This window comes from Oncorhynchus mykiss, chromosome 4 (assembly GCF_013265735.2).
Source record: "Oncorhynchus mykiss isolate Arlee chromosome 4, USDA_OmykA_1.1, whole genome shotgun sequence".
In the NCBI taxonomy this organism is placed as follows: domain Eukaryota; kingdom Metazoa; phylum Chordata; class Actinopteri; order Salmoniformes; family Salmonidae; genus Oncorhynchus; species Oncorhynchus mykiss.
This window is the reverse complement of record NC_048568.1, coordinates 39,678,223-39,706,221: the sequence shown is the minus strand read 5'-3', so window position 1 is coordinate 39,706,221 and position 27,999 is coordinate 39,678,223. Positions and strand designations below refer to the sequence as shown.

Here is a 27,999-nt window from a genome sequence, read left to right as displayed (position 1 = left end):
GCACGCGTCCCAACAATAGGAGGCACGCTGCGGTTGAGTTGTAAAAAACACCGGGCTGGCAGGGCGGCACGCGCCACGGAGAATAGAACAAAATCAAACTCGTAAGGAAAACAAATATATTTACTTTGCTCTTGAATGTTTTGTTGTTGTTGTAAAGATATAGGCCTATACAGAAAGCACTATAGGCCCTGTGTGCTAAATGTTAATGTGCCTACAATGAAACGGTGCAGTTAGGGTGCCTGTAGTATTATGATTTCAAAATAAAAATGGAATTTCTTGCCTGTAACATAAGCTATAACGAAATGGTCCTTTGGAGACTTTAACGTTCGAGCTTTGCTGTCGTATGCTTACAGATCCAATCAAATTAAATCACCTAAGAAAACATTATTATGGTCTAGTCCTAAAGACCAATTCCATAATGTGTTTATAACGAAATAACTCATTTTTTGTATTGCCTCTGGACCTTTTATATGCACGATGAGAACACAGAACGCTTAGGTCTACCCCTCGAGCCTTTGGTGCATGCACGCGCATCTTGACAATTAGCTGTAACACAATTAACCGCCTTTTATATGCACGATGAGAACACAGAACGCTTAGGTCTATCCTCGAGCCTTTGGTGCATGCACGCGCACCCTGACAATTAGGTGTAACACAATTAACCGCCTTTTATATGCACGATGAGAACACAGAACGCTTAGGTCTACCCCTCGAGCCTTTGGTGCATGCACGCGCACCCTGACAATTAGGTGTAACACAATTAACCGTGAAATTGAGTGGGACCGGACCGATGGGAAACCGGGTGGATGGAGGTTAGGGGCAGTAATTGAATTTCTGCTTTTCATTATAAAGTTTCAGCTTTCCTGTCAATGATAACATTGGGGAAACATTTGTGTGTACAGAAGTGCCATATGCAACCTCTCCTCCTCTTGCGCTACAAATACGTCAACGGATGCCTTGTCTTTTTAATAGTCGCTTGCTCCTTTGGTGGTCGTTCCGTCAGCCAGCCAGTCAGCCAGCCAGCCAGTCAGTCCGACAGTCAGCCAGTCAGCATGGCGCAGCGCTGAACTTTTGGGTATTACAATCTGGATATCATTGTTGTTGAAGAGAGGAGGAGGGAGGAGAAGGGGGTGAATAGTGGGCGGTGTTTAGTCTTGATTGACAGTTTATGTAATGAGCAACGCAGCGCGAGTCTATAAATTGGGGGAGACGTCACTCCAAGTGTTCATTCACGAGTAATAAGACAAATGGTGAACAGAGATCCACGAGCGCAGCGCAAAAGTTAAGCACCAAAACAAGTCAATGGTGTGGCATCGTCCTACACGCTCACACACCGACGCTCACACCCGTTGTGGAGTGCTGTACTGTCCTACTGTGGACAGCGAGGAAGACAGCAGCCTGAGCACAAAGAGAGAGATAGGTACAGATATTGGATTTTGATGTTAAACCTTCATCTCTTTGGATAACCTGGGGATACTAAAAACGGTTCCTTTGGCGGTTTGGAACATCCCACGAGGGTTCTAAAAACGGTTCCTTTTGGCGGTTTGAAACATCGCACAAGGGTTCTAAAAACGGTTCCTTTGGCGGTTTGAAACATCCCACAAGGGTTCTAAAAACGGAAGAACAACGAAGTGGAACTCGAAGAAGGATTTATATTTTGTTCTTTCTTTTTTCTATATTTTTTCTACCACCACCCCCAACACTTTGGAATAGGGGGCTTTGGAATAAAGGGGATATATTGGCGGGTGACGCGGTTGCCCAGGACAAGCGAGAAGGATGGCAGTTTGGTTCACGTTTATCATCGCATTCAGCACCACGATACTGACACAGGTAAAGAGGAATTCGATAGACACCCCGCAGGAGAATGATCACTCAAAGTGGCCAATTCCAAGCAAAGGGTCTTTTGACTTTGCCGTGTGCGTAATGGTGTTTTAAAACCATCTCTTCTCTTCTTTTTAGGTATTTGGATCCGGGGTTTTTGAGCTCGATCTACATGAATTTACAAACAGCAAAGGATTTCTGGCGAATGGCAACTCTTGCAGGCTCAACTGCAGGACTTTCTTTCGAGTCTGTCTCAAAAACTACCAGGCTGTAGTGTCGCCAGGTGACTGTATCTTTGGGAGCGCCGTGACACCGGTCCTGGGGACCAACTCGTTTAGCGTGAAGAACGGGGGCACTTTTGGCAGACCCATCCGACTGCCTTTCAACTTTGGATGGCCGGTAAGACAGAGCCTAGATGCAGTCCATATTATTAGTTTAATGTATGCCATGCCAAGGTCCATGTGTTGTTGTGCAGGCGGGCGGGCAGGAGAGTTGTGATTGGTTTGCAGAGAGAGAGCGCACCAGATATTGGTGATGAGATAAACCATCCCGGTAGCCTAATGCAAGAGCCATGTATTTAGAGAGTTAGAACACGGAGGTTTCTGCATTCTGCATTATGATGCATTTACATGACACTACAACATTCTATAACATTCGATTATCCATCACTAGGTAATGCTGCAGGCCCTTATATATCAGCAGATAGTGGATTGACACACGACGTTGTTTATTTTAAATTGCACCACCCCACTCCCGCTCCCTAGTGGCGCAGCGGTCTAAGGCACTGTATCTCAGTGCTGGAGGGGTCACTACAGACCCTGGTTCGATTCCAGGCTGTATCACAACTGATTGGGAGTCCCATAGAGCGGCGCACAATTGGTCCGGGGTAGGCCGTCATTGTAAATGCGAATTTGTTCTTAACTGACTTCCCTAGTTAATGAAAGGTACAACTTTTTTTTTAAATAAAGTTTACTAGGTCTATAACACCTTTTCCTCTGTATGACGTACATTTTAGAATCCTAAATCATATAGCCATTCAGGAACAGACCTACAGTTAGTTGAGTGAAAGTACCCACTGGGCACAGACGTCAGTCAATTCAACGTCTATTCCACGTTGTTTCAACGTAATATAATTTCAGTGACGTGGAAAACAACGCTGATTAAACCAGTGTGTATTTAAATTGCGTTCCATTTAAAGTGTGATGATGCATGTCGTTAGCCATTTTTTTTATATTGCCTTTTTATGAAATGTGTTATAAAAACATATTTCTAACCGGCTGAATGCGTTGTACTCTTAGGGATCGTTTTCAATGATAATTGAAGCCTGGTATTCACCTTCAGCGGATCTACCTGTAGGTAAGTCGATCTATTCAACGCCACAAGAGGGCGCCCTTTATGCACATTTCACCAATAGGTCCCCTTTAACTAACGCACCTTTAACAAACCTAATCAATAATCAGTATCATCTCACTATTATAGATTAATTGCCTCCCAATCATTGATTTGTTCCCTCAAACTCAACTTTTGTTGCTCGGCTGCAAAACACCTTTTTTCATTCTTGTGCTCCAACACAATGTGACTTCCTGCGGTGTATTTCTGGCATGGGAACGAGTTGAGGGCTTTGGTGAGAACACACAGAGGCTGCCAAGGCTATGTGACTACATCTTCCTGTATTTTACACCTTGCTCTGTTCCGCCCATTGGAAGGTTTTCGCTGACAGAAAGGAAGAGGACATTTCAATCTTGAGTTTATTCTCCATCTGAACCAATATGGTTGTTATTATGTGAGTGGATAAGAAGCCATCTGCGTAAGGCCGGGCGGCTTGGCAGGCATATTTCAATCTTATGATATGAGATGTGACACAAGATAAAATATTCAATGTTAGAACAATGGACGATAGAGAATACCGTAACAGGTGTCCTTAGACCATGTTAATTATTTATATGGCCTAATGGAACATGTTTGTAATGCAGACGACTACATGCTTCTGACTTGTCTGTAATAAAACTGACCGACAGCAACCACACCCACTGTACCTCATGTATTTAGTCTTCTCTCTCTAAACCCCTTGTCTCCTCTCTCTCTCTCTCTCTCTCTCTAAACCCCTTGTCTCCTCTCTCTGTCTCTCTCTCTCTAAACCCCTTGTCTCCTCTGTCTCTCTCTCTCTCTCTCTCTCTAAACCCCTTGTCTCCTCTCTCTGTCTCTCTCTCTCTCTAAACCCCTTGTCTTCTCTCTCTCTTCTCTCTCTCTCTCTGTCTCTGTCTCCCTCTCTCTCTCTCTCTCTCTCTGTCTCTGTCTCCCTCTCTCTCTCTCTCTCTCTCTGTCTCTCTCTCTCTCTCTCTCTCTCTCTCTCTCTCTCTCTCTCTCTCTCCCTCTCTCTGTCTCTCTCTCTGTCTCTCTCTCTGTCTCTCTCTAAACCCCTTGTCTTATCTATCTCTCCCTCTCTCTGTCTCTCTCTCTGTCTCTCTCTAAACCCCTTGTCTTCTCTCTCTCTCTATCTCTCTCTCTCTCTCTCTCTCTCTCTCTCTCTCTCTCTCTGGATCTATTGTGTTTTCTCTCTGTCCTTCCCTTGCAGACACCAGCAACCCAGAGATGTTGATTAGTTTCTTTGCCATCCAGAGACAGCTGGGCGTAGGGACCCCCTGGTCTCAGAACATTGAGAGCGTCCGACAGACGGAGTTAAGGTATTCTTACCGCTTCATCTGCAATGACAATTACTACGGAGAAAGTTGTTCCAAAATATGCACGCCGAGGGACGACCGTTTTGGCCACTACACCTGCGACCGTGATGGCCAGTTGTCCTGTCTGCCCGGCTGGAAGGGGGAATACTGCGAAGAACGTAAGCAAACCGAGAGAAACCAATCGTTACCAAACCACAACCACACAGAACCACAACTCAGATCTCCATCCATGTCACATGTCTTTTACCAATATGTTATACACAATCACCATGTCTTCAATGATTACGTTTTTATTCTAGCTTGGTAGACTTCTAGGTTGTTGTTTTTGATGCACTTTGGCTGCTCTGCTTCTTCAACACGTTTTTAGAGCTTGTGGTGCTGGTACATGTAGTTGTGGTACATGGGTTTTCAGTGAGCGAGTGAGAGGAGTAGCTGTAGCTTCCTTGTATATAGGTAGTCTGTGACCTCTGCTAAGAGGTTTGGTTCTGAGAGATGAGGGAGTTGACTTACCCTGCAACTGTAGGGTCACTGGTTCATGCTTGCTTTGATTGTTCCTCCTCAATCGCCGCGTTGGTGGCAGCAGCGAGATGATGCCACAGTTTATATCAGGTTTTTGTTGAAATCTTGTCCTGATGCATTTGGGGCTGGCGAGAGAGACACAGATAGAGAGAGAGAGACACACACAGAGACACACAGAGACACACAGAGAGAGAGAGCGAGAGAGAGAGAGAGAGAGAGAGAGACACAGAGAGAGAGAGAATGAGAATAGTTTTGGCCCCCTGTATATTAGCTTACTACGGACTCTGCTAAGACGCCTGGATCTTTTTTTTTGCAGGTAAAAGGGCCACAGAAAGAGCAGTGTGAATATGAGAACATTGTTGCCATGCAACATTGGTTGAGGAGGTCATATCTGAGAGCTACAGCATGTGAGAATTCAGCTTGTTATATTAGTAGGAAGTTCTGTGTTTAGGTCCTACAGGGTAAAAATGAGATGGTTGTTTCTGTTAGAGAAGGCCGACTGCACAGTGTTAGTTCACTACGACCACTAAAACCCACAATATGCCCTAAACACAGTGTTAGTTCACTACGACCACTAAAACACACAATATGCCCTAAACACAGTGTTAGTTCACTACGACCACTAAAACACACAATATGCCCTAAACACAGTGTTAGTTCACTACGACCACTAAAACACACAATATGCCCTAAACACAGTGTTAGTTCACTACGACCACTAAAACACACAATATGCCCTAAACACAGTGTTAGTTCACTACGACCACTAAAACCCACAATATGCCCTAAACACAGTGTTAGTTCACTACAACCACTAAAAGCCACAATATGCCCTAAACACAGTGTTAGTTCACTACGACCACTAAAACCCACAATATGCCCTAAACACAGTGTTAGTTCACTACGACCACTAAAACCCACAATATGCCCTAAACACAGTGTTAGTTCACTACGACCACTAAAACACACAATATGCCCTAAACACAGTGTTAGTTCACTACGACCACTAAAACACACAATATGCCCTAAACACAGTGTTAGTTCACTACGACCACTAAAACCCACAATATGCCCTAAACACAGTGTTAGTTCACTACGACCACTAAAACACACAATATGCCCTAAACACAGTGTTAGTTCACTACGACCACTAAAACCCACAACATGCCCTAAACACAGTGTTAGTTCACTACGACCACTAAAACACACAATATGCCCTAAACACAGTGTTAGTTCACTACGACCACTAAAACACACAATATGCCCTAAACACAGTGTTAGTTGACTACGACCACTAAAACCCACAATATGCCCTAAACACAGTGTTAGTTCACTACGACCACTAAAACACACAATATGCCCTAAACACAGTGTTAGTTCACTACGACCACTAAAACACACAATATGCCCTAAACACAGTGTTAGTTCACTACGACCACTAAAACACACAATATGCCCTAAACACAGTGTTAGTTCACTACGACCACTAAAACACACAATATGCCCTAAACACAGTGTTAGTTCACTACGACCACTAAAACACACAATATGCCCTAAACACAGTGTTAGTTCACTACGACCACTAAAACCCACAATATGCCCTAAACACAGTGTTAGTTCACTACGACCACTAAAACACACAATATGCCCTAAACACAGTGTTAGTTCACTACGACCACTAAAACACACAATATGCCCTAAACACAGTGTTAGTTCACTACGACCACTAAAACACACAATATGCCCTAAACACAGTGTTAGTTCACTACGACCACTAAAACACACAATATGCCCTAAACACAGTGTTAGTTCACTACGACCACTAAAACACACAATATGCCCTAAACACAGTGTTAGTTCACTACGACCACTAAAACACACAATATGCCCTAAACACAGTGTTAGTTCACTACGACCACTAAAACACACAATATGCCCTAAACACAGTGTTAGTTCACTACGACCACTAAAACCCACAATATGCCCTAAACACAGTGTTAGTTCACTACGACCACTACAAGCCACAATATGCCCTAAACACAGTGTTAGTTCACTACGACCACTAAAACCCACAATATGCCCTAAACACAGTGTTAGTTCACTACGACCACTAAAACCCACAATATGCCCTAAACACAGTGTTAGTTCACTACGACCACTAAAACCCACAATATGCCCTAAACACAGTGTTAGTTCACTACGACCACTAAAACACACAATATGCACTAAACACAGTGTTAGTTCACTACGACCACTAAAACACACAATATGCCCTAAACACAGTGTTAGTTCACTACGACCACTAAAACACACAATATGCCCTAAACACAGTGTTAGTTCACTACGACCACTAAAACCCACAATATGCCCTAAACACAGTGTTAGTTCACTACGACCACTAAAACACACAATATGCCCTAAACACAGTGTTAGTTCACTACGACCACTAAAACCCACAATATGCCCTAAACACAGTGTTAGTTCACTACGACCACTAAAACACACAATATGCCCTAAACACAGTGTTAGTTCACTACGACCACTAAAACACACAATATGCCCTAAACACAGTGTTAGTTCACTACGACCACTAAAACCCACAATATGCCCTAAACACAGTGTTAGTTCACTACGACCACTAAAACACACAATATGCCCTAAACACAGTGTTAGTTCACTACGACCACTAAAACACACAATATGCCCTAAACACAGTGTTAGTTCACTACGACCACTAAAACACACAATATGCCCTAAACACAGTGTTAGTTCACTACGACCACTAAAACACACAATATGCCCTAAACACAGTGTTAGTTCACTACGACCACTAAAACCCACAATATGCCCTAAACACAGTGTTAGTTCACTACGACCACTAAAACACACAATATGCCCTAAACACAGTGTTAGTTCACTACGACCACTAAAACCCACAACATGCCCTAAACACAGTGTTAGTTCACTACGACCACTAAAACACACAATATGCCCTAAACACAGTGTTAGTTCACTACGACCACTAAAACACACAATATGCCCTAAACACAGTGTTAGTTCACTACGACCACTAAAACCCACAATATGCCCTAAACACAGTGTTAGTTCACTACGACCACTAAAACACACAATATGCCCTAAACACAGTGTTAGTTCACTACGACCACTAAAACACACAATATGCCCTAAACACAGTGTTAGTTCACTACGACCACTAAAACACACAATATGCCCTAAACACAGTGTTAGTTCACTACGACCACTAAAACACACAATATGCCCTAAACACAGTGTTAGTTCACTACGACCACTAAAACACACAATATGCCCTAAACACAGTGTTAGTTCACTACGACCACTAAAACCCACAATATGCCCTAAACACAGTGTTAGTTCACTACGACCACTAAAACACACAATATGCCCTAAACACAGTGTTAGTTCACTACGACCACTAAAACACACAATATGCCCTAAACACAGTGTTAGTTCACTACGACCACTAAAACACACAATATGCCCTAAACACAGTGTTAGTTCACTACGACCACTAAAACACACAATATGCCCTAAACACAGTGTTAGTTCACTACGACCACTAAAACACACAATATGCCCTAAACACAGTGTTAGTTCACTACGACCACTAAAACACACAATATGCCCTAAACACAGTGTTAGTTCACTACGACCACTAAAACACACAATATGCCCTAAACACAGTGTTAGTTCACTACGACCACTAAAACCCACAATATGCCCTAAACACAGTGTTAGTTCACTACGACCACTAAAAGCCACAATATGCCCTAAACACAGTGTTAGTTCACTACGACCACTAAAACCCACAATATGCCCTAAACACAGTGTTAGTTCACTACGACCACTAAAACCCACAATATGCCCTAAACACAGTGTTAGTTCACTACGACCACTAAAACCCACAATATGCCCTAAACACAGTGTTAGTTCACTACGACCACTAAAACACACAATATGCACTAAACACAGTGTTAGTTCACTACGACCACTAAAACACACAATATGCCCTAAACACAGTGTTAGTTCACTACGACCACTAAAACACACAATATGCCCTAAACACAGTGTTAGTTCACTACGACCACTAAAACCCACAATATGCCCTAAACACAGTGTTAGTTCACTACGACCACTAAAACACACAATATGCCCTAAACACAGTGTTAGTTCACTACGACCACTAAAACCCACAATATGCCCTAAACACAGTGTTAGTTCACTACGACCACTAAAACACACAATATGCCCTAAACACAGTGTTAGTTCACTACGACCACTAAAACACACAATATGCCCTAAACACAGTGTTAGTTCACTACGACCACTAAAACCCACAATATGCCCTAAACACAGTGTTAGTTCACTACGACCACTAAAACACACAATATGCCCTAAACACAGTGTTAGTTCACTACGACCACTAAAACACACAATATGCCCTAAACACAGTGTTAGTTCACTACGACCACTAAAACACACAATATGCCCTAAACACAGTGTTAGTTCACTACGACCACTAAAACACACAATATGCCCTAAACACAGTGTTAGTTCACTACGACCACTAAAACACACAATATGCCCTAAACACAGTGTTAGTTCACTACGACCACTAAAACACACAATATGCCCTAAACACAGTGTTAGTTCACTACGACCACTAAAACACACAATATGCCCTAAACACAGTGTTAGTTCACTACGACCACTAAAACCCACAATATGCCCTAAACACAGTGTTAGTTCACTACGACCACTAAAAGCCACAATATGCCCTAAACACAGTGTTAGTTCACTACGACCACTAAAACCCACAATATGCCCTAAACACAGTGTTAGTTCACTACGACCACTAAAACCCACAATATGCCCTAAACACAGTGTTAGTTCACTACGACCACTAAAACCCACAATATGCCCTAAACACAGTGTTAGTTCACTACGACCACTAAAACACACAATATGCCCTAAACACAGTGTTAGTTCACTACGACCACTAAAACCCACAATATGCCCTAAACACAGTGTTAGTTCACTACGACCACTAAAACACACAATATGCACTAAACACAGTGTTAGTTCACTACGACCACTAAAACACACAATATGCCCTAAACACAGTGTTAGTTCACTACTACCACTAAAACACACAATATGCCCTAAACACAGTGTTAGTTCACTACGACCACTAAAACCCACAATATGCCCTAAACACAGTGTTAGTTCACTACGACCACTAAAACACACAATATGCCCTAAACACAGTGTTAGTTCACTACGACCACTAAAACACACAATATGCCCTAAACACAGTGTTAGTTCACTACGACCACTAAAACACACAATATGCCCTAAACACAGTGTTAGTTCACTACGACCACTAAAACACACAATATGCCCTAAACACAGTGTTAGTTCACTACGACCACTAAAACACACAATATGCCCTAAACACAGTGTTAGTTCACTACGACCACTAAAACACACAATATGCCCTAAACACAGTGTTAGTTCACTACGACCACTAAAACACACAATATGCCCTAAACACAGTGTTAGTTCACTACGACCACTAAAACACACAATATGCCCTAAACACAGTGTTAGTTCACTACGACCACTAAAACACACAATATGCCCTAAACACAGTGTTAGTTCACTACGACCACTAAAACACACAATATGCCCTAAACACAGTGTTAGTTCACTACGACCACTAAAACCCACAATATGCCCTAAACACAGTGTTAGTTCACTACGACCACTAAAACACACAATATGCCCTAAACACAGTGTTAGTTCACTACGACCACTAAAACCCACAATATGCCCTAAACACAGTGTTAGTTCACTACGACCACTAAAACACACAATATGCCCTAAACACAGTGTTAGTTCACTACGACCACTAAAACCCACAATATGCCCTAAACACAGTGTTAGTTCACTACGACCACTAAAACACACAATATGCCCTAAACACAGTGTTAGTTCACTACGACCACTAAAACACACAATATAATCTGTTCTCTATGTTTTTGGACCAGAATTGAATGAACTCCTACTACAAGGAGAACAGCCAATTGGCAGTAGGACTCATACTCATTACTAGTCAAGAGGTTGATGTGTTGTGCCTCTTTCACCAAAACAAATTACTCAAAGATTGCAGCAAAAACATTGTTAAAAACATCATTGTTCATGTGTTGTTGTTCATCATGTGTCGGAGTCAGTTGGTAACGGCAGTGAGACAAGGGATCTGTCATCTTCATGACTTCTGTCAGGTGTAGTTCTATTCTGACTGTGGAACCAAATCCTGATCAGGGGCTTTCATCACGTTACGTACCCAACTATCGTCGTAGTATATAAATGTCTCTCTCTTTCTCTCTCTTTCTCTCTTCTTCTCTCTCTCTCTCACTCTCTGTCTCTCTTCTCCTCTCTCTCTCTGTCTCTCTGTCTCTTTCTCTGTCTCTCGCTCTCTCTCTCGCCCTCTCTGTCTCTCGCCCTCTCTCTCTGTCTCTCTCTGTCTCTCCCTCTCTCCCTCTCTCTCTCTCTCTCTCTCTCTGTCTCTCTGTCTCTAACCCCTATAACCTTCACTATAACTAACCCCTATAACCTAAACTATAACTAACCCCTACACTATAACTAACAACTATAACTTACCCTATAACTAACCCCTATAACCTACACTATAATTAACCCCTAAACTATAACTATAACTAACCCCTATAACCTACACTATAATTAACCCCTATAACCTACACTATAACTAACCACTATAACCTACACAATAATCAGTCACTACACTATAAATAAGCCCTATAACCTACACTATAACTAACCCCTATAACCTACACTATAACTAACCCCTACACTATAACTAACCACTATAATCTACACTATAACTAACCCCTATAACCTACACTATAACTAACCCCTACACTATAACTAACCCCTACACTAACTAACCACTATAACCTACCCTATAACTAACCCCTAGAACCTACACTATAATTAACCTCTACACTATAACTAACCCCTATAACCTAAACTATAACTAACCCCTACACTATAACTAAGCCCTATAACATACACTATAACTAACCCCTATAACCTACACTATAACTAACCCCTATAACCTAGACTATAACTAACCCCTACACTATAACTAACAACTATAACCTACCCTATAACTAACCCCTATAACCTACACTATAATTAACCCCTACACTATAACTAACCCCTATAACCTAAACTATAACTAACCCCTGCACTATAACTATAACTAACCCCTATAACCTACCCTATAATTAACCACTATAACCTACACTATAACTAACCCCTGGATATCTGCTGATCTCTGTGTGTTACAGCCATCTGCCTGGTGGGATGCAGTGAAGGGAATGGAAACTGCTCCAGTCCTGGCGAGTGTGTGTAAGTAATACTGCAATTGTGAAAAATGTGTAAGGACACCGGAACGTGTGCGTGTGTGTGTGTGTTGAAATTTCTCCAAGCCACTCTAATATTCCATGTGATGTCACCAGTGGGATGTAATCTACCGTCTCTCTCTCTCTATTTCTTTCTTTCTTTCTCTCATTTTCTACCCCTCTCTCTCTATAACTCTAAAACAGTCTTTCTCTTTCCTCTCACTCACTTTCTGTAAGAAACACCTCTTAATCCTATTTCTCTCCCTTCCAGACACAATTCTCTCTATCTCCCTCTATCCCCCTTACTCTCTCTCTCTCTCTCTCTCTCTCTCTCTCTCTCTCTCTTTGTCTCTCTCTCTCTCTCTCTCGTCCCCATCTCTCTCTCTCTCTCTCTCTCTCTCTCTCTCTCTCTCTCTCTCTTTGTCTCCCTCTCTCTCTCTCTCTCGTCCCTCTCTCTCTCTCTCGTCCCTCTCTCTCTCTCTCTCTCTCTCTCGTCCCTCTCTCTCTCTCTCTCTCTCTCTCTTTGTCTCTCTCTCTCTCTCTCTCTCTCTCTCTCTCTCTCTCTCTCATCCTGCCGAAGTAGCAACTCATCCCTGTTGTTGGGAACATGAGAAAAGAGAGAGCCATTTGAAATAGATAGATGTGTTGTTTTACAGGAAGTCTTCGTGACAACAGTGGCACAGTTTTTCAGTTTGTGGATATAGTATAGTAATTACCAGAATGGGTTTGTGTGGAAATTCATTGTATAGTTTGGTACTGTGGACTGTGTGGATATTAAATGATGGTCAATGCATTCGGGAAAAAAGTATGAAACAACAAAAAAAAAGAAGTAAGAATTGACTCTATCTGGATATTTTTATACAGGGGTTTTCTGCGTTAAGGGATAAGTTGGGTCCATGTAGTTATAAAACTATTAGTCCGGTGGCCTGCAAAACGCTTCACATCATGGTTGGTTGTAGCTATTCTTAATCACTCACCCAATCAATCCATTCATCACACAGTTAGTAAATCAATGATGTGTTTTTGATAAAGGTGTGGTATTGATGAAGAAACGTTTTAACCTGAATTACTCTTCCTGTGTCTCCAGGTGCAGAGAAGGTTGGCAGGGTCTGTTCTGCGATGAATGTAAGAAGTACCCAGCGTGTAAACATGGCACCTGCCAACAGCCTTGGCAGTGTAACTGTAAGGAGGGCTGGGGAGGGCTCTTCTGTGACCAGGGTAAGAACACGTCATCATCAGCATTGTAGTTGCACAGAGAAAGGGGCAATCTGACTGTAACATATAAGAAAATATCTGCAATTTAAAAATATATATAATTAAAATACTGACCCTAAAATAATCACCAAAAAATAAAGATGGCCCTCTCACTTATGATCTTATCAGGATTTTCTTTTACACTTCTTTTAATGAGTCGAAAGGATGTTAGTTGACACATCTATTTGACTGAAGGGTCTATCGGAGTACGAAATGTGTCCACGTACACACAGCAGTGTTCTGGAATACTAGAATGTTGGCTGTCATACTTTTAGAATTCTCAGCGCAGCTCAAACAATTTCTCCGAGTCTGTGAACTATGATTTATATTTTTTAGTAGTTGACCTTGACCTGATATATTAGCCTATATTTTTCCTTTATTCGACCTTTGACCCCTCTGTTGCTCCCTTCCAGACTTGAACTTCTGCACGCACCACCGGCCGTGTGTGAATGGGGCGACCTGTATGAACACAGGCCAGGGCAGCTTCACCTGTACCTGTCCCCCTGGGTTCACTGGGTTAAACTGTGAACTGGAGCTGCAGGAATGTGACAGCAACCCCTGCAGGTACGGCGGACTCTGCACGGTGAGTAGTGAGCCCCTCACGAGTCGCTGGATCACCATGTTAGAAGGAACAGTAGTAGTAGTAGTAGCTACAGATATTGGATCTTAATTTGAGCCAGTTTTCTACAGCAAGGAAAATAATCCTGCAGCAACAGGAAATGTTAATTATTATGTGGATTATGAATAGTGGACATTTTTGGTAGAGATTGATACATTTTTTGTTTGGGCAAATCAAGTCGTACATTTCAAATTGATACTTCGGAAGCCTTTTTGAAACACTCAATAGTTTGGCCGGATGGAATCCCCTTGTCCCATCGCGCTCTAGCGACTTCTTGTGGCGGCCCGGGCACCTGCAAGCTGACTACGGTCGCCAGCTGGACGGTGTTTCCTCAGACACATTGGTGCGGCTGGCTTCCGGGTTAAGCAGGCAGTGAGGCTTGTTTCAGGGGGATGCGTGGCTCTCAACCTTCGACTCTCCTGAAACAAAATACACATCAACATTGCATTTCCTACTGTGAAGGACAATTCTCAGCAACAAAAGAGTGTTCAAATTAAGATCCTACATCTGTAGAGAGACAGGTTATAAGTAACATCCCCTGTAGGAACGGAGGACTCCACACGGTCAGTTAATAGTAGTAGTAGTAGTAGTACTAGTAGTAGCAGTAGCAGTAGTAGTAGCAATAGTAGCAGTAGTAGTAGTATTAGTAGCAGTAGTAGTAGTATTAATAGCAGCAGCAACAGTAGCAGTAGTAGTAGTATTAGTATTAGTAGCAGTAGTAGTAGCAATAGTAGCAGTAGCAGTAGTAGTAGTATTAGTATTAGTAGCAGTAGCAGTAGTAGCAGCAGTAGTAGTAGCAATAGTAGCAGTAGCAGCATTAGTAGTATTAGTAGCAGCACTAGTAGTATTAATAGCAGCAGCAACAGTAGCAGTAGCAGTAGTAGTAGTAGTAGTATTAGTATTAGTAGTAGCAATAGTAGTAGTAGTAGCAGCAGTAGTAGTATTAATAGCAGCAGCAACAGTAGCAGTAGCAGTAGTAGTAGTAGTAGCAATAGTAGTAGTAGTAGCAGTAGTAGTAGCAGTAGTAGTAGTAGTAGTAGCAATAGTAGTTGTAGTAGCAGTAGTAGTAGCAGTAGTAGTAGCAGTGGTAGTAGTAGCAGTAGTAGTAGTTCCAGTAGTAGTAGCAGTAGTAGTAGTCGTAGTTCCAGTAGTAGTAGTAGTAGTAGTAGCAAGAGTAGCAGTAGCAGCAGTAGTAGTAGTATCAGCAGTAGCAGCAGCAGCAGCAACAGTAGCAGTAGTAGTAGTAGTAGCAATAGTAGTAGTAGTAGCAGTAGTAGTAGTAGTAGTAGTAGTAGTAGTAGTAGTAGTTCCAGTAGTAGTAGTAGTAGTAGTAGCAAGAGTAGCAGTAGCATTAGTAGTATTAGTATCAGCAGTAGCAGCAGCAGCAGCAACAGTAGCAGTAGTAGTAGTAGTAGCAGTAGTAGTAGTAGTAGTAGTAGTAGTAGTAGTAGTAGTAGTAGTAGTAGTAGTTCCAGTAGTAGTAGCAATAGTAGTAGTAGTAGCAGTAGTAGTAGTAGTAGTAGTAGTAGTAGTAGTAGTAGTAGTAGTAGTTCCAGTAGTAGTAGTAGTAGCAAGAGTAGCAGTAGCAGCAGTAGTATTAGTATCAGCAGCAGCAGCAGCAACAGTAGCAGTAGTAGTAGTAGTAGCAGTAGTAGTAGTAGTAGCAGTAGTAGTAGCAGTAGTAGTAGTAGTAGTAGCAATAGTAGTTGTAGTAGCAGTAGTAGTAGCAGTAGTAGTAGCAGTGGTAGTAGTAGCAGTAGTAGTAGTTCCAGTAGTAGTAGCAGTAGTAGTAGTTCTAGTAGTAGTCGTAGTTCCAGTAGTAGTAGTAGTTCCTGTAGTAGCAGTAGCAGTAGCAGTAGTAGTAGTAGTAGTAGTAGTAGTAGTAGTAGTAGTAGTTCCAGTAGTAGTTCCAGTAGTAGTAGTAGTAGTAGTAGTAGTAGCAATAGTAGCAGTAGTAGTAGTAGTAGTATTAGTAGCAGTAGTAGTAGTATTAATAGCAGTAGCAGTAGCAGTAGTAGTAGTAGTAGTATTAGTATTAGTAGCAGTAGCAGTAGTAGTAGCAATAGTAGCAGTAGCAGTAGTAGTAGTATTAGTATTAGTAGCAGTAGCAGTAGTAGCAGCAGTAGTAGTAGCAATAGTAGCAGTAGCAGCATTAGTAGTATTAGTAGCAGCAGTAGTAGTATTAATAGCAGCAGCAACAGTAGCAGTAGCAGTAGTAGTAGTAGTAGTAGTATTAGTATTAGTAGTAGTAGTAGCAGTAGTAGTAGCAGTAGTAGTAGTAGTAGTAGCAATAGTAGTTGTAGTAGCAGTAGTCGTAGCAGTAGTAGTAGCAGTGGTAGTAGTAGCAGTAGTAGTAGTTCCAGTAGTAGTAGCAGTAGTAGTAGTTCCAGTAGTAGTCGTAGTTCCAGTAGTAGTAGTAGTTCCTGTAGTAGCAGTAGCAGTAGTAGTATTAGTAGTAGTAGTAGTAGTAGTTCTAGTAGTAGTAGTAGTAGTAGTTCTAGTAGTAGTAGTAGTAGTAGTTCCAGTAGTAGTTCCAGTAGTAGTAGTAGTAGTAGTAGTAGTTCCAGTAGTAGTAGTAGTTCCAGTAGTAGTAGCAGTAGTAGTAGCAGTGGTAGTAGTAGTAGTAGTAGTTCCAGTAGTAGTAGTAGTAGTAGTAGTAACAGCAGTAGTAGCAGTAGTAGTAGTAGTAGTAGTAGTAGTAGTTCCAGTAGTAGTAGTTGTAGCAAGATGGACAGGTTATAAGAGAGTTGTAGCAGTGGATCTCAGGAGTCACTAGATACCAGACTAGTAGGGACCAGTCTGGTCAGAATGTATGAGCAAGAAAAAGTATGAGCTATTGGTTGGAGAAAGTAGGACCCTCTGACCAACAACTCTCGCTGGCTCTATTTGAATGTTGCTTTAATAAATACTGCATCCCCTTCTTCCTCCCTTTACTGGGAAGGCTTCATATTGACATATTCCCAACGGTCTCTGTTAGATCTGAAATCATTTCCTTCTCTTTCTCTCTCTCTCTCCTCCACCAGAACCTGGATGTTGGCTACAGGTGTTCGTGTCCGCAAGGTTTCGAGGGTTCCCACTGTGAACACAGCCTGCTGACGTGTGCAGACTCTCCTTGCTTCCACAGCGGACAGTGCCATCAGAAGGACAATGGTCGCAGCTACACCTGCGAGTGTCCTCCCGGATACACCGGACTCAATTGTGAGAAAAGAGTGGACAAGTGCACGTCCCTTCCCTGCGCCAACGGTAGGCTACACTCACTTTCCCCTCTTCTTTACCCCCCTCAAGTCTGGTTCTCACTGCTCCCCTCTTCCCCCTCTCCTCTCTCCTCCCCCCTCTTCCCGACCTCCCTTCTCCCCTCTCTTCCCCCCTCTTCCCCCCTCGCCTCTCTCTTTCCCCCTCTTCCTGACCTCCCTTCACCCCTCTCTTCCCCCCTCTCCTCTCTCTTCCCCCCTCGCCTCTCTCTTCCCCCCTCGCCTCTCTCTTCCCCCCTCGCCTCTCTCTTCCCCCCTCGCCTCTCTCTTCCCCCCTCTTCCTGACCTCCCCTCTCTTCCCCCCTCTCCTCTCTCTTCCCCCCTCGCCTCTCTTCCCCCCTCGCCTCTCTCTTCCCCCCTCTTCCTGACCTCCCTTCTCCCCTCTCTTCCCCCATCTTCCCCCCTCTCCTCTCTCTTCCCCCCTCGCATCTCTCTTCCCCCCTCTCCTCTCTCCTCCCCCCTCTTCCTGACCTCCCTTCTCCCCTCTCTTCCCCCCTCTCCTCTCTCTTCCCGCCTCTCTTCTCCCCTATTACCCCATCTTCCCCCCTCTTCCCCCCTCTTCCCCCCTCTCCTCTCTCTTCCCCCCTCTTCCAGCCTCCCTTCTCCCCTATTCCCTACTCTTCCCCCCTCTAATCTCTCTTCCCCCCTCCCTTCTCCTCTATCTTCCCCCCTCTTCCCGACCTCCCTTCTCCACTCTCTTCCCCCCTCTTCCCCGCTCTCCTCTCTCTTCCCCCCTCCCTTCTCCCCTCTCTTCCCTCTTCCCCCCTCTCCTCTCTCTTCCCCCCTTCCTTCTCCCCTCTCTTCCCCTGAATTCCTCAGGCAGGTTGAAAGTGTGGGAGAACGCCTGTACTCTCTCTCTCTTTCTTCCCTGAATTCCCCTGGGGTTCGGTAGGCTGGAAGTGTTATGGAACAACAGGAATCTGTGGGAACTGTGTGTCTATTGTCCTGGATGTAAACATGTGGTGACTTCTTGTCAGCTTCCAGGAATGTCACCCAACACTGCAGGGTTGGGCTCAATTACATTTTAATTGCAGTCAATTCAGAAAGTACATTCCAATTCAATATTTTCCTAATTGAAAACCATTGAAGAAAATTGCAATTGAAATTGGGATATCAGTGTACTTCCTGAATTGACTAGATTTGAAATCGAATTGACCCCAAACCTGCATCACTGTACTATTAGCTGTACGGTTAGCTGTACGGTTAGCTGTACGGTTAGCTGTACTATTAGCTGTACTGTTAGCTTTACTGTTAGCTTTACTGTTAGCTTTACTGTTAGCTGTACTGTTAGCTTTACTATTGGATTTACTGTTAGCTTTACTGTTAGCTGTACTGTTAGCTGTACTGTTAGCTGTTCTGTTAGCTGTACGGCTAGCTGTACAGCTAGCTGTACTGTTAGCTGTTCTGTTAGCTGTACTGTTAGCTGTACTGTTAGCTGTACTGTTGTCTTTACTGAGTAGAAAGGAAAATAATGTGACAAATAAATATCACAATTACATCCACATTGGCCTGTATTTGGGGTCAGGTCGACCTTTTGGATAAGCTCATTGGTTTGTGTTTAGGGTTTTGGTCAGGTCAACCTTTTGGATAAGCACATTGGCCTGTGTTTAGGGTTTTGGGTCAGGTCGACCTTTTGGATAAGTACATTGGCCTGTGTTTGGGGTCAGGTCGACCTTTTGGATAAGCTCATTGGTTTGTGTTTAGGGTTTTGGTCAGGTCGACCTTTTGGATAAGCACATTGGCCTGTGTTTAGGGTTTTGGGTCAGGTCGACCTTTTGGATAAGCTCATTGGCCTGTGTTTAGGGTTTTGGGTCAGGTCGACCTTTTGGATAAGCACATTGCCTGTGTTTTGGGTCAGGTCGACCTTTTGGATAAGCACATTGGCCTGTGTTTTGGGTCAGGTCGACCTCTTGGATAAGCACATTGGCCTGTGTTTTGGGCCAGGTCGACCTTTTGGATAAGCACATTGGCCTGTGTTTTGGGTCAGGTCGACCTCTTGGATAAGCACATTGGCCGGTGTTTTGGGTCAAGTCGACCTTTTGGATAAGCACATTGGCCTGTGTTTTGGGTCAAGTCGACCTCTTGGATAAGCACATTGGCCTGTGTTTAGGGTTTTGGGTCAGGTCGACCTCTTGGATAAGCATTCCAGCTCATTATGGTGGTTTAGTGATGAAGGGGATGGTATGATTTGTTCTTCTGCTCCATGTGATGGTTACTGAGACTTCACAATGTAGTGTGACGATTGGAAATGTGTAAGCAATAGCGAAAATTCCACCTAGCCTATCAGAGGGCAAGATGGAGCAATTGCAATATTGTTTAAACTTATCAAATCCTCCACAAGCGTCTAGAGGTTGTTTCCGGACAGGGCCTATAATGGCAAACTGTGTGCTCTCCTCTATGCGTAAGACCCTGACCTCTGAACCCTAACCCCTGAACCCTATGCGTAAGACCCTGACCTCTGAACCCTAACCCCTGAACTCTAACCCCTGAACTCTAACCCCTGAACTCTAACCCCTGAACTCTAACCCCTGAACTCCAACCCCTGAACCCTAAACCCCTGAACCCCTGTGTCTCTCTCTCCAGGTGGTCTGTGTTTGATCCATGGTGGCGTGCGTCTGTGTAGCTGTCGCTCCGGTTTCACCGGCCAGCGCTGCGAGATCAACATCAACGAGTGTGCCGGGAACCCCTGCACCAACGGAGGGACCTGCCTGGACCGCATCAACGACTACACCTGTGCCTGCCCCCCGGGGTACGCCGGCCGAAACTGTGACCGCGTCCTGGACGAGTGCTCCATGCGCCCCTGTCTCAACGGAGGACTCTGCACCGGGGAAGGGGGACCGGGGAAATCCCCCACCACCTGTATCTGTCCCGCCGGCTTCACTGGACCCCGCTGTCAGTTCTTTGCAGTGACCCTGCCAGTCGGTGGTGAGAGGATCAACGGAGAGAGCCAAGATGGCTTCCAGTGGGCGGCAGTTTCCCTGGCTGTAGGGCTGGTTGCGTTTCTGGTGCTGCTATGCATGGTGGGGTTGGCTCTAAGACACATCCACAGGCAGATGGGCAGGGACAGAGGAGACCGGGAGACCATGAACAACCTATCAGACGTACAGAAGGATAACCTTATCCCCGCCTCCCAGCTGAAGAACACCAATCAGAAGGTTGTACTGGAGGTGGACTGCGAATCAGAGAAGTCAAATTTTATCCACAAGAACTATCACTTGGACTATAGTAACGCAAAGTCGAAGGAGTTCAAGGATGATACGTCGCAAGAGGATAAAAGACTAAATCACATCTACGAGAAGTGTTTAGAAGAGAAACTACCGATGAGTGGAATGTACAGGTAAAAGAATGTACATGTTTCTATAAATTAAGGTTTCTATCTTGATCTACAAACATGGCAATATACCTTGAGACCTATGGCTAGGCTACTTATAGCGCCTGGTACCATTGCTACACTAACACTCCAGGAAACTGTTTCCGTACATGTGTGAAAGGTGAAAGGTCGTGCGTTCTGGATATTATTTCTATAGGCTGTAAGTCTGTTCTGTTTACTGTGAGAGGGGGAAAAACGGTCTCGTTCATTGTGTAAGTCGCACCAGGACCTGAATGCAACGGTTTAAACCCTGCCACTTACTCTCCCCCCTGTAACATAGACGCTGGGAGTCGAGAAGCAGTTTCAAATCACAAAGAACATGGAACGATACAACATAGGAGTAGCGTCTAGATATGAACAAACAGAAACAATACTGCCTGGGGAAGGAACCTAAGGGGGGGTGTCAGATAAAGGGGAGGTAATGGAGTCTAGGTGTGATGTAATGATGAAGCTTAGGTGCGCGTAATGATGAAGATCAGGTGCGCGTAATGATGAAGCTCAGGTGAGTGTGATGGTGATGCCAGGTGCGTGTAATGATGGAGATCAGGTGCGCGTAATGACGAAGCTCAGGTGCGAGTAATGATGAAGCTTGGGTGCGTGTAATGGTGATGCCAGGTGCGCGTAATGATGATTGCCAGGACCGGTGGTTAGTATCCCGGCGACATCGAACGCAGGAGGGAAGGAGCGGGAGTAGACGTGACGACCCCATATAGCTGTAGGATCTTAATTTGATCACTCTTATGTTGCTAAGAATTGCAGGAAATGCAAACTTTTAGTCTATTTGAGTTTGTCACTTCCACTCTGACATTTCAGACTTGAGTCACCCTAACAAAAAATGTATCAGCCTCAACAACAAAAAATGTCCATTAAATATAATCCACATAATAATCCACATTTCCTGTCGCTGCAGGATTATTTTCCTTCTGTAGCAAATTTGCACAAATTAAGATCCTACATCTGTACCCATACTGTATACACACGTACACCTCCAGGTACACACACACACACACACACACACACACACACACACACACACACACACACACACACACACACACACACACACACACACACACACACACACACAGAGAGAGAGAGAGACAGGAGACAGACACAGTTTAGCCATATGCTTCTACTTTGTGTCGTTAAGGTAGGCTAACAGTGTGTGTTGACTTGTGTGTCGTTAAGGTAGGCTGACAGTGTGTGTTGACTTGTGTGTTTTGCAGTGAAAAGGAGGAGTGTAGGATATCAACGATATGTTCCCCTCGAGACTCTCAGATCTACCAGTCTGTCTTTGTTATAGGAGAAGAGAAGAGGGAGTGCGTCATAGCAACAGAGGTAAGACAAGAAAAATACAACGGCAACAAAAAAAAGTACTTATCTGAAGTATTTCATGTCACTCGTATAGTATATTGACTAGTATCAATGATATTTATGTTTGCTGATGTTTCGGTTTGTTTTTTTTACACATATTATTTTACTTCAAAATAAGACGAGATACTGGAGGCCTATATAGCAGGGACTTCAGAAAGCATTCACACCCCATGACATTCTCCACATTGTGTTGCCTTACAGCCTGAATTTAAAATGGATTGAATTAAGATGTTGTGTCACTGGCCTCCACACTATACCCTATAAAGTCAAAGTGGAATTGTGTTTTTCCAAATTAATAAAAAAATTATAAGATGAAATGTTTTAAGTCCGTAAGTATTCAACCTCTTTGTTATGGCAAGCCTAAATAAGTTCAGGAGTAAACATTTGGTTAACAAGTCACATAAATTGCATGGACTGTGTGCAATAGTGTTTAAACATGTGGGGGTACATCTCTGTACCCCCACACATACTGTAAGGTAAGGTCCCTCAGTCGAGCAGTGAATTTCAAATACAGATTCAACCACAAAGACCAGGGAGGTTTTCCAATGGCTCTCAAAGAAGGGTTCCTATTGGTAGATGGGTTAAAAAAAAAGCAGACATTGAATATCCCTTTGAGCATGGTGAAGTTATTAATTACACGTTGGATGGTGTATCAACACACCCAGTCACTACAAAGATACAGGCGTCCTTCCTAACTCAGTTCCCGGAGAGGAAGGAAACTACTCATGGATTTCACCATGAGGTCAATGGTGACTTTAAAACAGTTACAGAGTTTAATGGCTGTGATAGGAGAAAACTGAGGATGGATCAACAACATTGTAGTTACTCCACAATACTAACCTAAATGACAGAGTGAAAAGAAGGAAGTCTGTACAGAATACAAATATTCCAAAACATGCATCCTGTTTGCAACAAGGCACTGAAGTAATACTGCAAAAAATGTGGCAAAGCAATTAACTTTTTGTCCTGAATACAAAGTGTTATGTTTGGGGCAAGTCCAATAGAACACATTACTGAGTAACAATATCCATATTTTCAAGCATAGTGGTTGCTGCATCATGTTATGGGTTTGCTTGTAATCGTTAAGGACTGGGGAGTTTTTCAGGATAAAAAAAAACCTAATGGCACAGGAAAAATCCTAATGGAAAACCTGGTTCACTCTACTTTCCACCAGACACTATGACATCAACTCGGCCACTCAGGAACATTCACTGCCTTCTTGCAATTCCACTGTATATTTGACCTTGTGTTTTAGGTCATTGTCCTGCTGTCAGGTGAATTAAAGTTTTGACTTAAATCTACTTGAAAATCTATTGCAAGACCTGAAAATTGTTGTCTAGCAATGATCCAACAACCAATTTAACAGAGCTTGAAGAATTTAGAAAAGAGTAACGAGCAAATATTTCTGTATTTACTTATTTTTTCTTAAAAAAAAAACATATTTTCACTTTGTCATTGTGGGGTATTGTGTGTAGGTGGGTGAGATTTTCGTTTTATTTAAACCCTTATTTTACCAGGTAAGTTGACTGAGAACGCATTCTCATTTACAGCAACGACCTGGGGAATAGTTACACGGGAGAGGGGGGGGGGGGGGGGGGGGGGGGGTGAATGAGCCAATTGGAAGCTGGGGATGATTAGTTGGCCATGATGGTATGAGGGTCAGATTGGGATTTAAGTCAGAACACCGGGGGTTAACCTGTCTACGATACTGGTTCCCAATTGGGAATCAACCCTCCCACGTGCAGCTGGAACGGTGGCGCATGGAACGCAAAAATATTCTTAAAAATATTTAACCTCCACACATTAACAAGTCCAATAGCTCAAATTAAAGATAAACATCTTGTTCATTTAGCCAGCAAGTCAGATTTCTAAAATGTTTTACGGCGAAAACATAGCACATATATATGTAAAACCACCACCAGACACAGCTCATTTCAATAGCCAAAACATGCAATCAACAAACGCAGGATTAAAAAATAAATCGCTCACTAACCTTTTGAAAATCTTCATCAGATGACAGTAATATGACATATTACACAGTACATATTTTTTTTTTTCAATAATATGCCATTTATATCCATAAATGTCCATTTACAGTGAGTTCACCTTCAGAAATTACTCAAAAACGCCCGCAGGAAATCTATGTAGCGCGGCAAGATAACGTAAAATAGACATCATAAACTTTGACTAAATATACATGTTCTACATATAGTTAGAAAGATACACTGCTTCTTTATGCAACCGCTGTGTTAGATTTATTTTTAACGTTACAGAAATCGCACACTATTCCATATTGTGAGACAGCGCTCAGTTCCAAGCTACATTTCCACGTAATGTTGGAGTCAACAGAAACACAGATTTAAGCATAAATATTCCCTTACCTTCGATGGTCTTCGTTCAGAATGTCTTAGAAGGCTTCATACTTACCCAATACATCGTTTGGTTTCAAGTCTTGCGTCTTTGTATTAGCTACTGCTAATAACATCAGCTGAAATGCACCCAAAACGTCCTCTGGTCCGGATAAGTTGCGCATCAAAACTTCAAAATTACACATTATATGTCGACTAAACAGGTCAAACTAAGTGCAGAAGCAAGCTTTATGATGTTTTAGACGTGCAAAACAAACTTCAATTCAATCGCCCATCGTCTGCCCTTCTCTTCAGTGCTGGAAACAAAGGAATGACTGTGACCAATTCGCGCCCATACGCACAGCCTATTCTCTCGTGGCACGCACTAATTTCACTCCCATAGGGTCAATTCTCGTGCGATTTGAACGGTTTGAAGCTCTAATGAAAGAGGACATCTAGCGGAAGAGATAGAAAGTGTCCCCAGAATCATAGCTGGTTGGGAAGGGTGGGGGCATGACGTCAAAGTTGCTCCAACTTTCATGGCCACAGAAACTAGTTTGGAAGAATGCCTGCCCTGTGAGTTCTGCTATACTTACAGACATAATTCCAACGGTTTTAGAATCTTTAGAGTGTTTTCTATCCAATAATAATTTTTATTTGCATATATTAACAATTTTTGAAATATTTTTTTTCCAGTTTACTAGGGGTACCCAATCTCTCCAAAGGGGGCGTATGTCTGCCATATCCTCAACATTAACACCCCTACTTTTACGATAAGTGCCATGGGATATTTAGTTACCACAGAGAGTCAGGACACCCGTTTAACGTCGCATCCGAAAGACGGCACCCTACAGTGACAAAAACCAATCCCAATTTAATCAATTTTGAATTCAGGCTGTAACACAACCAAATGTGTAATAAGTCAAGGGGTTTGAATACTTTCTGATAGGACTGTCTGCCAAGTCAGTATAGGTGGAGTAATCTTATAATGCTCTCTCTAAACTAGAAAAGGGTATCAAATCACTATCCTTCAAACTGAAAAATGTGATGGTCTAAGAAAGGGATACGTTTTTGTTCAAGTACAGGAAAATGGTTTTGATACCTTTTCAACTTTACTGTGTCTCTCAAACCCTATGTCTTAAAGGCCCAGTGGAGTCAAAAAAATGGGATTTCTCTGTGTTTTATGTATATTTCCACACTATGAGTTTGGAATAATACTGTGAAATTGTGAACATTATGATACTACTCTTTTAGTGTAAGAGCTGTTTGAAAAGACCGCCTAAAATGTCTGCTTGTTTCAGTGGGAGGAAGTTTTGGCCTGTCTGGTGACATCACCAGGCGGTAAACTAGTCAATAGACCAATAAGATAAAAAATAAAAAAATAAAACCTCTCTGCCAATAATTGCTCATTTCTAGGGTTTTTCCTGTTTCCACTCAGACCACTCCCAGACAATTCTAGCTAAGTTCTTGCTTGAGAAATTTCCCTTCGCTAAGAAGCAATAAAAAAAATTGACCATTTTAATTGAAAACAATCACAGTAAGGTACTTCATTATTACACAGAAATGACTTGATATTGAGATAAAAATGGCTGCATATTGGACTTTTAACACCGAGGTGCTGAGTGTAATTGAGGGAGGATGTTACCAAGCAAAACACAATGGCGATAGTATCCCAGCAAGAATAGATTACACAACTTTTGTGATTGGCTTATATGAGTGTTATTATCTTGAGACATGTGTGCAGTTTCCCAGTTCATAGAGAAAATGGGAATGACGGCTCACTGTTTTCCCCAGTCCTCACAGCTGACCTCTAACCTTTTCATCTTCCTCTTCCTCCCAGGTATAAAGCTGTGTGAGGTAGAAAAGCGAGGGAGCAAGAAGGCGGAGGAGAAAGGCAATCAAAGGCAGAAAATATTTTTCTGGATTGTTTACAAAGAACCTGAGGAGAGACTGAAGATCTGTTTCTGATGTCACTGCTGCTCTGGAGCACTAGAGAGACGGGACCATGGAGAAAAACAGAGAGACAGAGAAGCGAGCGGAATCTCTCCTCTGTGAAAAATGAAAAAATGAAACACTCTAGACTGAACTTTACTGAACTTTAACATTGACCGAGTGTTTGTATACAAAATGTGTACAGTTCACAGTCATGGACCTATTAACTTCTGGGAACAAATGGTTAAATGAACTGTTAAATGACTGACTGAACTGCACTGGGTGTGGAGGGGACTGGTAGAATGTCATTAAGCAAAAACAATGAACCTGAACTGAACTCATCCGTCCTTGGCAGCGATTGGAGGAGAGAGTAGGTGAAACAGGAAAAATGTCCGTAGCTCGTAGTTGAACCCTGATCCCTCAGTTGACCCTTGACTTATCTCCAAGGGTAATCGTGGTGACTCACGACAGCCAACTAATCAAAATGGAGGTGCCTGAGATTAGACTGATCTTTAACCCCTAGCCAGCATCATTGACTTGCTACGCAGGGTCCAGGGTGGAGCTAACTCAATGAAGATCACCCACTGACCGCCACGACCGACCAGCAGTCGAAACCACAACAGACACAATGAGAACGATGAATCTCTTGACTGAACAAACAAACAAACAAACAATCAAACGTCTCATCGTTCAATCTCTAGAAACAAAAAAATACTTGGTTGGACTTTTTCCGGACTTTTCCATTTCATGCAAGATGGTGAAAAGATTGTATGTCCAAAATCTACTAGAAGCCTAAAAGAGTGTGTTTGGATGCTAAAAAAATGAAACCCTTGTCTCTTCATGGAACATTTGATCTACAAAAATAAAAACAGAGGTGGAAAATACATTTTTTTTTAATCAACAGTAATTTGGAGGTTGCGTGCACTATACAGGATATATTCATTTAAGACGCGACAAATAAGTCACAGAAGCGTAATACTCAGTTCTGTGCCAGCAGTAGTCCAAGAAAACAGGAAGGGAACCGACGGATAAGTTTATATTTACAATAATCTCCGTCCCAAATGGCACTCTATTTCCTATATAGTAGTGCACTAAGTAAGGACTTAGGGTGTAATTTGGGACATAGACAATAACAGCCCTGCACTAAAGAGACACGAAAGGATTCCTAAAAGACACTGTCAATACCACTGCCTGCCTATAATGACTCTCTGAAATTACAGAACCAATAATGTAAAAAATATATAATTAAATGATGATTATTTCCAGAGTTTAATTTAAATATTGATGCTCTTTATATGTTTTATAATATTATTTTGTATATAAGGACCAGACTTCTGAAGAATAAAACATTTTCATTTTCATTT

The 27,999-nt window shown here is 42.7% G+C and overlaps 1 protein-coding gene across 2 annotated transcripts; it reads left to right on the top strand.

The window, feature by feature from the left end:
- dll4 (delta-like 4 (Drosophila)) lies at positions 1-27,996 on the top strand. Of its 2 annotated transcripts, XR_005051536.1 has the most exons (12): positions 1-1,830; positions 1,960-2,220; positions 3,120-3,177; positions 4,397-4,660; positions 12,434-12,494; positions 13,575-13,705; positions 14,155-14,324; positions 17,384-17,603; positions 20,195-20,948; positions 22,208-22,319; positions 26,544-27,184; positions 27,390-27,996. XR_005051536.1 is itself a non-coding variant. In XM_036976264.1 (11 exons), the coding sequence occupies exons 1-11, from the start codon at positions 1,777-1,779 to the stop codon at positions 26,547-26,549; spliced, it is 2,091 nt and encodes a 696-aa protein (XP_036832159.1). In that variant the 5' UTR covers positions 1-1,776; the 3' UTR covers positions 26,550-27,996. The 2 variants fall into 2 exon arrangements, 1 of the variants encoding a protein (XP_036832159.1); XM_036976264.1 differs by having other exon boundaries at positions 26,544-27,996.
- The last annotated feature ends 3 nt before the right edge of the window (positions 27,997-27,999 follow it).

Excerpts from the sequence above, each read along its gene's own strand:
- dll4 (XM_036976264.1), top strand. The coding sequence starts at position 1,777 with ATGGCAGTTTGGTTCACGTTTATCATCGCATTCAGCACCACGATACTG. Across the intron at positions 1,831-1,959 it reads GCACCACGATACTGACACAG|GTATTTGGATCCGGGGTTTT; the intron begins GTAAAGAGGAAT and ends TCTTCTTTTTAG. Across the intron at positions 14,325-17,383 it reads GGTACGGCGGACTCTGCACG|AACCTGGATGTTGGCTACAG; the intron begins GTGAGTAGTGAG and ends CTCCTCCACCAG.